The sequence below is a fragment of the Trichechus manatus genome, unplaced genomic scaffold (genome assembly GCF_000243295.1).
Source record: "Trichechus manatus latirostris isolate Lorelei unplaced genomic scaffold, TriManLat1.0 scaffold00037, whole genome shotgun sequence".
Lineage (NCBI taxonomy): Eukaryota > Metazoa > Chordata > Mammalia > Sirenia > Trichechidae > Trichechus > Trichechus manatus.
The window spans coordinates 2,397,294-2,407,439 of record NW_004443973.1 but is presented as its reverse complement, the minus strand read 5'-3'; the positions used below and the strand labels follow the sequence as shown (position 1 = coordinate 2,407,439).

The 10,146-nt window shown below is 37.6% G+C and overlaps 1 protein-coding gene across 1 annotated transcript; it reads left to right on the top strand.

The window, feature by feature from the left end:
- Positions 1 to 768: 768 nt before the first annotated feature.
- Positions 769 to 8,863, top strand: LOC101359450 (small ubiquitin-related modifier 2-like). The gene is made up of 3 exons (XM_023730491.1): positions 769 to 844; positions 8,491 to 8,661; positions 8,719 to 8,863. The coding sequence occupies exons 1-3, from the start codon at positions 769 to 771 to the stop codon at positions 8,793 to 8,795; spliced, it is 324 nt and encodes a 107-aa protein (XP_023586259.1). The 3' UTR covers positions 8,796 to 8,863.
- The last annotated feature ends 1,283 nt before the right edge of the window (positions 8,864 to 10,146 follow it).

The following is a 10,146-nucleotide window of genomic DNA, read 5'->3' as shown; positions in this document are numbered from 1 at the left end:
CATTGTAGCGTTATTCATAATAGCCAAAAGATGGAAACAAGTCAAGTACCAGAGGCATAGCGAAGATAACGTGAAGTTGCGCCCCCCACCCCCCTTAAGATGAATAGACATTAATAACGGAGGCTTCTCAGCAGAAACGCCTTCCCCCCTCTTGTCTGGCTGTCTCAGTCAGGCACCTTTCATATTCGTAGTGCCTGGAAATGTCATTTCATGCCTTGTCTAGCGCCCCCTTGTACTTGCGCCAGGGGGCAAGTTACCCTCCCTCTACCCCCTCCCCATGTCTCTGCAAGTGTCTATCAACAAATGAAAGGATAAATAAAATGTGGTATGTACATACAATAGGAGCCCTGATGGTGCAGTGTGGTTAAGCTCTTCACTGCTAACCGAAAGGTAGGCAGTTCAAACCCACCAGCCACTCTGTGGGAGAGAGATGTGGCAGTCTGCTTCTGTAAGGATTGCAGGCTTGGAAACCCTATGGGGCAGTTCTACTCTGTCCTATAGGGTCACTATGAGTCACAGTCCACTCAATGGCCTGCAACAACAACAACATACATACATACAATGGAATATTACTCGGCCACAAAGAGAAATAAAATTCTGATACGTGCTATGGCATAGATGAACCTCAAAAGCATTATAATGAGTGAAATAAGTCAGAAACAAAAGGACAAATATTGTATGATTCCATGTATGTGAATTATCTAGAACAGGTAAATGCATAGAGACAAAAGTTTGTTAGTGGTTACCAGACGCTGGAGGGAAGAGAGAATGGGAGTTACTGCTGAAGAGGTACTAATTTCTGTCTGGGATGATGAAAAACTTTTGGAAATGGATAGTGGTGATGGTAGCAGAACATAGTGAACGTAATTAATGTTACTGAAATGTACACCTAAAAATGATTAAAATGGCAAGCTTTTTGTTATGTATGTTTCACCACAAACAACTTTTAAAAAATTCTAAAAGAAATTTAGGTTATTCAAAACTTATAAGCAATCACACACAGAATTTGCTATAATATATTAATGAAGTAAAAATCACAAACTGTCAGTCAAGTTACAAGTTTTGGTAGCTCCAAGGAACTAAAGCTACTTATTCTTTCATTATTTATTAAAAACTTATTTGTTGAACACCTACTCTGGAAAGATACTAGGAATTGAGGATATTAGAAAGTTTTTTAGCCAAGGTTTGCCTTCTAATGATTCATAGTACTACAATTCCTCCTCCTAATACTTGTGTTTCATGCTTGAATAGAATGTCTTTTCATTAAGAGTAAAGTTAAAATACAGAATTTAGCATAGCACGTTAGAATGGAAGCAACCACAAGAGAGAATCTAGACAAAGAAGCTGAGTCCCAGAAGAGTAAATTTACTTATTCAAAATCTCACAACTAGACAGTGGCAAAGAGAAGATGATTGCCAGTTTTTTTGGTAGTTCATTCCATTATACAATACTGCCTCCCAAAGATCTTTTAAATGTTTCCTGTGTATTTCCAAAAAAGAAATTTTAATTCCCCAAACCTATATACAGTAAGCACACGTGGAGATAGATTTTTTTTTAATCTAAGAAATGACGTAATAGAATGTAATAGTGATTGATGTTTGTATTAATGTTCATCTGAATGCAAACTAGCCAGTGAAATTTTATATGACTTAAAGATATGAAAACTGTGCTCCTTGAGTTTTATGGAGCTTCAATAATGACTCTAATGCTTTTATGGACTGAAACTTTTCCTTTTTCACATTCAGGAAGAGAAGAAAACACATCCTTCTACAGGAATTAAAGGCTATAAATTTGTTCTGTAGTTACAAATTTATTATTCCTAATAAGATACAAAAAAACAAAAAAAAAGCAGCTTTTGGTTGTTGCTGCTGGTGTTCGAAAGATTTCTGCTCTAGGTATTCAGCACCTTTTATCCAATAAAAGTTTACAAACTCATGTTTCAAGTTTTATAAAACTTTTCTTTCCTTGCTACAGTTTTCAATAATTTAAATATTTTTAAATAACTAAGATAATATAATGATGTTAAAATGGTTCTTGGACAAAATACAGAGTTTGTGGAGCAAAATGGAGGATCATTACACACCAGGACAGGTACAGAGCTGCTGGTCTATTAAAACTTGTGTGTAATGGTCTGACAACTTATCTGCTTAATTTCCTGCTAGCCAGACATGATCACATCAATTTCCTTTATAAGCAACTGTTACACAATTACAACTTGGTGGGTGAGCAAAGTCATTTTAGACTCTGAACACCAGGACCATGAGTTAATTGAACCCCTCCATAGGCAAGGAACAATAATTCCTGCCCTGTTTGAAAAGCTGTAACTGTGAGGGATGTGGTACACACCACATTGTGGAAGAAACCTCACAAAAACTCAGACATTAAAGCATGCTTTTTTTTTTTTTTTGTATTTCATGGAAAATTTGCCAAGGAAAAAGAATTAAGTTTTTTTTTTTTTTAAATCTTCAAAGTGAGGATCATTCCTTGGCAAAATATGTGTGTCAAAATTTGTCTTTAAGACCATCCTACGTCATTCAGCCAAGGGTAACAATTATACTACCTGCTGTGTTTATGTATTTATTTATTTTTTAATAGTCCATTCCTTTTCTTTATTACTTCAATACATCCCCATGTTGTTGTTGTGCGTGGTTGAGTTGAGCCCTGTTGGTGCAATGGTTAAGTACTGGGCTGCTAACTTAAGGGTTGGTGGTTCCAACCCACCAGACGCTCCACAGGAGAAAAGCCCTGGTAATCTGCTCCCATAAAGATTTACAGCCTGTCCTATAGGGTCACTATGACATCCCTGTAGGAACTACTATTTAAGTTTGCCTGGATTTGAACTTTATATAAATGGATTCATATGCTGTCTTCTGTGATTTGCTTCCTTCACTCAGCCCTGTGTTTCTGGATTCATCCACGTTGACACAAGCAGTGTAGGCCATTCCTTTTCACAGTGGTATAGTTTTCCATCATAGGACTCTAGTAAAATTTATGTTTCCATTTTATAATCAATATATATTTGAATGATTTCCCACATTTTGTTTTTTGTGGCCAAAACTTGTGTAACATTTTTGTATATGTCTCCTGTACAAAAAGTGCAACACTGTTTCTAGGTTATGTACCTAGGAATGAAATTGCTGGACCAGAGTCTGTTTTCCAAAGTGATTGTACCAGTTACCCACCTACAAGCAATGGATGAGAGCTTCTGTTGCGCCAACGTTGCCAAGATTTGATATTTTCCAACTTGTGAAATGTTTGGCCAAACTGAAGAGTAAAAATGGCATTTCATTGTGGTTTTACTTTGCCTGTCTTTGATTTCTAACAAGGTTAAGCATCTATTGACATGTTAACGGGCCATTTGTACTTCTTCCTCTGAAATACTTAATCGTGTGTTTTACTCAGTTTCCTATTGGATTATTCATCTTTTTCTATTGATTTGTATGAACGCTTTAAATGTTCTAGATGCTAATTCTTTGTTGTTTATGTGTTTGAAACTATCTTCTGGCAGTTTGTGATTTGTATTTTTCCTCTCCTTAGTGGTGTATTTCATGAATAGAAGCTTTTAGTTTTAATATAGTCAACATTGTCCACCAGGCCCTTTATGATTTGTGCTTTTTCTGTCTTGTTTAAGGAATTCTTCTTTATCTGGAAGTCTTATAAAATTCCATTTTTCTTTTAAAATTTCTCAAGTTTTCACTTTTGCTTCTAAGATCTTCATCCATCTGGAATTGATTTTCAGGTATGCTGTAAGGAAGAGATCCATATGGCTAAATAATTGTCTTAAATCCATATGGCTAAATAATTGTCTTACTTTGGTCTACAACTTTGTGTTTTTTTATATTATGGTAACAGTCTATAGAGTAAGAGACTAAAAGAAACCTAATTTGTAGAAATTCAGTTCTTTAAACAGTAGGCAAATTTAGGAAGAAGTGAACTGATTAAAGGAAAAAGAAATAAAAGCCTTATTAAATAATCCATCCTTTCACCACTGACCTGTATTGCCAGCGTTGTCAAGTATTAGATGTCCTCATATGCGTGGGTCTGTTTTTATTGTTCTAATCTGTTGCTATCCATTTACTTAAAAAAAAAAATTTATTGAATACTTATTATATAACAGGTAGTGTTCTGTACCTTGAGGGTACAGCAGTGAACAACAATAATAACAACAACAACAAAAAGTAACCCCTGCCTTTGTGTAGTTTAGATCATAGTGGAGAGACGAATGATATTGTTGTGGTTTTTGGGTGCTGGCGAGTTTGTTCTGACTCATAGAAACCCTATGTACAACAGAATGAAACACTGCCTGGTCCTGTGCCATCCCCACAATCGTTGCTATGTCCATTTTTGCAGCCATTGTGACAGTCCATCTCATGGAGGGTCTTCCTCTTTTTTGCTGACTCTCTGCTTTACGAAGCATGATGTCTTTCCCCAAGGACTCGTCCCTCCTGATAACATGTCCAAAGTCTGTGAGACAAGTCTCTCCATTCTTGCTTCTAAGGAGCATTCTGGCTGTACTTCTTCCAAGACAGATTTGTTTGTTCTTCTGGCAGTCCATGGTATGTTCAATATTCTTTGACTATTGAACGACATCAATTCTTCTTAGGTCTTCCTTATTCATTGCCCAGATTTCACATGCGTATGAGGCGATTGAAAATACCATGGCTTGGGTCAGTCACACCTTACTCCTCAAAGTGACATCTTTGCTTTTTAACACTTTAAAGAAGTCTTTTGCAGCAGATTTACCAAATGCAACGTGTCGTTTGATTTCTCAACTGTTGCTTCCATGGGCGTTGATTGCGGATCCAAGTAAAATGAAATTCTTGACAACTTCAATCTTTTCTCTTTTTATTATGATGCTGCTTATTGGTCCAGTTGTGAGGATTTTTGTTTTCTTTAGGTTGAGTTGTAATTCATACTGAAGGCTATAGTCTTTGATCTTCATCAGTAGGTGCTTCAAGTCCTCTTCCCTTTCAGCAAGTGAAGTTGTGTCATTTGTATATTGCAAGTTATTAATAAGTCATCTCCAGTCTTGATGCTGCGTTCTTCTTCATATAGCCAAGCTTCTCGGATTATTTGCTCAGCATAGAGTATAACCCTGACACATACCTTTCCTGATTTTAAACCACACGGTATCCCCTTGCTCTGTTTGAGCGGCTGCCTTTTGGTCTATCTACAGGTTCTGCATGGGCACAGTTAAGTGTTCTGGAATTCCCACTCTTTGCAATGTTATCCGTAATTTGTTATGCTCCACACAGTCAATTGCCTTTGCATAGTCAATAAAACAGAGGTAAACATATTTTTTTTATAAATAAAGATAAAGACATACAACAAGCAAAATATGTAGTATGTCAAATGGTTATAAGTTGCTATGGGGAAACTAAAATAGAGAAGGGGGACAAGGAGACTGGTGGGGGTGGGAAGGGCAAATGTTGATTTTAAGTAGTCAGAGGTGTCCTTACTACTAAGATGGCATTTCAGCAGACACCTCAAGGAGTTGAGATTAGAAAGTGAGCTGTGTTGACAGCCATTTTTGTAAGCCATTATACTAATGATAGCCGTTATTCCAATGATATGCCATTAGTCATGGGCCTATTTGTTCATCCCTTTGTCAATACCACACTAGCTGAATTTCTATGACTTTCTAATAAATCCTGATAAATAATAAAGCCTGCATCTTCTGCCTGTGCTTTTTTTTCCCCTTCCATTGGCCTCTGGCTATTCTTGATCCTTTAGTCTCCCATTTAAATTTCAGAATCAACTTGTCGAGTTCCACAGAAACAAAACAAGACAAATAGTAACAAAAAACAAAGAAACAACAACAAAAAAACCCTCATTTGAGTTTTAATTGGATTTGCGTTGGATCTACAGATCACTTGGGAAAATCTGACATTTTTAAACCATTGAGTCCCCCTAATCGTAACTATAGTCTGTCTATCCATTTATTTAGCTCTTTTTTAATGACTTTCAGTTGATTTTATAATTTTCTCCATAAAGACCTTGTTTAACTTTTTTTCGATTCATTCTTAGGTACTTTATAATTTTTGTTTCTATTTTAAATAGTATATATATATATTTAAAGAAAGCATTTTCTAACTGCTGCTGGTGTATATAAATTCGATGAATCATTTCTACTTTCTTCAGCCTGTGAGCCAGCAGCCTGCTCTCTTACCTTCCAATCTTGTATTTATCAACCTCTGCAGCTTCATGAGTCAGGAGAGTCCTCCAGCCTGACGTCTGACCAATGGGCTTGGGACTTGCTGGCCTCTACAGGCTCGTGAACCATTTCTTTGAGATAAATCTCTATCTCTCTGTCTCTCTCTTTATATATATGTATATATTATGCTTCACTAAAGGAGCTGCCCATTCTCTGTGCCCCTATGATTCCTGTTTTAGTCATTGCTCTAGTCTATGCTGTTACTGCCTGTCCAGTTGTATATCTCCCAGCTAAATCAGCTCCTTGAGGGCAAGGGTTGTATATTCTTTATTAGTATATCTCTAATACCAATTCACAGTACTGTGAACATCCAGTTAATGTTTGTTGAATATATGATTTATAAAAGTCTGCAAATTTCTCATATACAGTGGATATCATCATGATGACGGCCCCATTGCCGCAGTTAAGGTGTCCTGGAGCCTGGACCCTCAGTCCTTGGTGTTCTTGGGAGTTTCCCTCTTTCAGTGCTGATCTCCCTGGCACCTCTGAAGTTACCACACCTTATAGCTTTTAGTATTTTCTGCCAGCTTCTGGTCAAATTACCACAGTCAGCCATACCCATGCTCAAAAATTTAAGGGTTAAAATAAGAAGGAATTCTTGTCTTCAGGGATGTCTGTCTGGAAATTTGCCTACCTGACTAAGACTCTAAAACCTGTTTTAGGCAGGATGTGTAGGATGGAAGTTCTATTCCTTAATTAGGAAACTCTCATGTGCTATGAGCACTGTCTTATACCTTATTGGTGATGAGGATGAGAATGTCCCAAGTTTTAATTTTATGCATCGTAGAATGAATATGATATAATAACTTTCTTCTACCAAGTCACATGGTAGAATTTGAAGTGCCATTCCTTGGCATTTCTGCCTTATGTAAAAGCAACACTCCCTTTCCCAAAAGATGGAACCATGCTATTGCTTGTCTTTGAAGGAGTGCTAGTGTAGTTTTTGAGTCCTAGGCAGTGCAAACAGTAAGCACTCGAATATTAGCCAAAAGGTTGGCAGTTCGAACCCATCCAAGGGGCCTCTCAAGACAGGCCTGCTGATCTGCCTCCAAAAGGTCGCTGTTGCAATGCTTTCTTCCACCAGGGTGTTGCAACTTTGCTTTTTCTTGCCTCAGTAGAGCATGTGATTTGATGGAACCATATTAGCAATGACATTACCACCACATTCACTTTGGTGGTTTGCATCTTTGGTTTTCAATGGAAGCACTGTGAAAAACCATAAAAGGTCAAGACCCATTTAGTTCAGAGAATTTGTACAGTCCGTAAGTTGAGAATTCTCAAAGACCATGCATGCTTCATAGGGCATAGAGAGAGCCTCAAATATTATATTTACGTTCAGTACTGTTCTTAAACATTCAACTTTATTTTTCCTTGGAAGTGGGGTTGAGAAGGAATTGATACAAAAACAAAGATAAATGACTTAATGCATTCTATTTAATGATGTGCTACATCAGATAAAATTATTTGAGAACTGATTGTTCTCGGTCTTGGCAGGCCGCTGAGTTTCAATTACAGCTATTGATATGATAAGAATGAAGCAACCCTGAAAGTACTGGTAGCTGCTTTTGAGGCAGTGAAATGTATCTGTTTCTTGTGTAACTCTGCAAGATAAGATGGACATAAAAGTTGTAGACAAAGCTATCTTCAGAGACTGACCAGGGGACCACAATTCTAGGAAACTTCAGAGGTAACTTTTAGTCTCAACCTCCTTGAAAAATCAGTTACTTTGTATCTTTAGCAAATCTTTGTTCAGAGATTTTTCTCATGGTCTCATGTTTTCATGTTTTTGTAAAATACTAGAGAATGGCTCTAACTGAGGGTGAAGAAGAAGCTACCTAAATACTGACACATAGGGAATGACACCAGGCCCCACATGTCCTAAAATACCTTCTTCATTGCCCGCTGAAGAGGACCTGCAATTCCCAGTCTTTGAGACATTTCTTCGGGTTAAGACTTAGTCTCCAAAATGTTCCCACTAAAACGTGTTGGTAGAAAAGAGAAGGCATCAGACCTAGCCCTCTCTCACCGACCTTATTAATAATCAGCACACATCATTGTGTTGATTTTTGTTTTGGTTTCGGTTTTGTTTGATTTACCTTGGTTTTAGTTTTGTGTAATTCATTGGCAACACTAGTTATCATCTTAGAAATCAAGGAAGAGTACATGAAATAAAGTTGATAAAATCTGACCGCTGCTTCCTCCTTCTGCCACTCCTGGCATTGCTTGTGTGCTGTTCGGTGCGGGCCTGGTACTTCTTTTGTGACGTGGCGGCTGAGGAGACTATGGTCTCACTGTAGCCGATGAAAAACCCAAGGAAGGAGTCAAGACTGAGAACAACGATCATATTAATTTGAAGGTGGCGGGGCAGGATGGCTCTGTGGTGCCGTTTAAGATTAAGAGGCATATACCACTTAATAAACTAATGAAAGCCTATTGTGAATGCCAGGGTTTGTCAGTGAGGCAGATCAGATTCCCATTTGATGGGCAGCCAATCAATGAAACAGACTCACCTGCACAGTTGGAAATGGAGGATGAAGATACAATTGATGTGTTCCAGCAACAGACAGGAAGTGTCTTCTAAAAAGGGAGCCTACTACTTTACTCCAGAACTCTGTTCCTACAGACCAAGAATACATTCTCAATTAGAAAACCACAATTTGGTTCCACCACATCCTGACTACTACAGTATAGTTTTCTCGGTTCTTTCCCTTTCCCTTTCCCCATTCCTTTATTGTATATAAAGTAACTCGTGTATGCACACAAGCATACTGCATTTTTTTTTTTAACTAGATGGCTAATGGTACACTTTGACTGACATCAAGTGGAGATGGGATGGGAAAAAATACTGGTTCTGTGAAAATACCCCCTTTCTCCATTAGTGGCATGCTCATTCAGCTCTTATCTTTATATTCCGGTAAGTTATTTTGCTCTCAATGGTTAAACAAAAAACAACGACATAAAAAATCCTTGCATACCTTGTTTGATTGGAGAATTTTAATGTTTTTTCATTTATCATTGTAAAGCCAAGGACAATTTTATAACTTTTTTGTACGTAGCTGTTACCTGTAGGGCTATCTGTCTTTAGGTAGGGATACATTACTCTAAAAGAAATGAATCCTAGATATTTTTCCCTTCAAGTCAAGCATCTAGTTGTTTAAATAAACTTCTTGTTAAAAAAAAAAAAAAAACTGACACGATTTAGTTCTTTCATGGCTTAGAAACTTGTTCCATTTCCCCTTTGGGTAGCACTGATACTGAAAACACAATACTGAAGCAAGAAGGATGTAACACCCATGAAACAGAACCCCATCTGTGTACAGGTCAAGAAGCAGGCAAGGAGGCAGGTGCTGGGAAGGAAACCTAGAAGGCAATTGAAATAAGCACTCTAATAATTTGGGAAAAAGAATCAGAAGAGAGACAGCACAAACTCTGGACTGTATTATGGGACCTCAGACAAGATATTAACTTGGCTTCTTCTTCTTGCTGAAATGGCTTTCATGTCCCACCAACTTTACGCTGAAACCTTCTGAGCTCTTTAGTACACTGGGTGTTAAGTTATTATGGGAACTATGATCCTTATCATGTATTCTGAGGATCGGATGCTTTTTGTTGGTCCCAAGATATAATGGTCCAAGTATTTGGAAAACTAATGTTTAAATTTGTAATTTAGGCTGCAACCACACTTTTGTAATCTCTACCAAAATTACAGCTATCTGTAATACAACTCTCTTTCCCTCTCTCTCTACTTTTACTCAAAAGTATTGATCAATCTTGCAAACCTAGGGCAGAGGTGTGCTGTATACGATGACCTTGCATTCAAATGCTGAGTTTGATTTATAAGGCTGTAAACTGGATTGCTGGAACTCTCTGAAGCCCCAAGGTGTCTCTGGAGCGGATTTACACTGCTGTGTATGACTTTCAAGGCAGGAACT

Bases quoted from the DNA above. Each gene is read 5' to 3' on its own strand.
- LOC101359450 (XM_023730491.1), top strand. From the start codon at position 769: ATGGGAGTTACTGCTGAAGAGGTACTAATTTCTGTCTGGGATGATGAA. The intron at 845-8,490 runs GTAGCAGAACAT...GTGGCGGCTGAG, and splicing joins GGAAATGGATAGTGGTGATG to GAGACTATGGTCTCACTGTA. The intron at 8,662-8,718 runs GTTTGTCAGTGA...TCAATGAAACAG, and splicing joins AGCCTATTGTGAATGCCAGG to ACTCACCTGCACAGTTGGAA.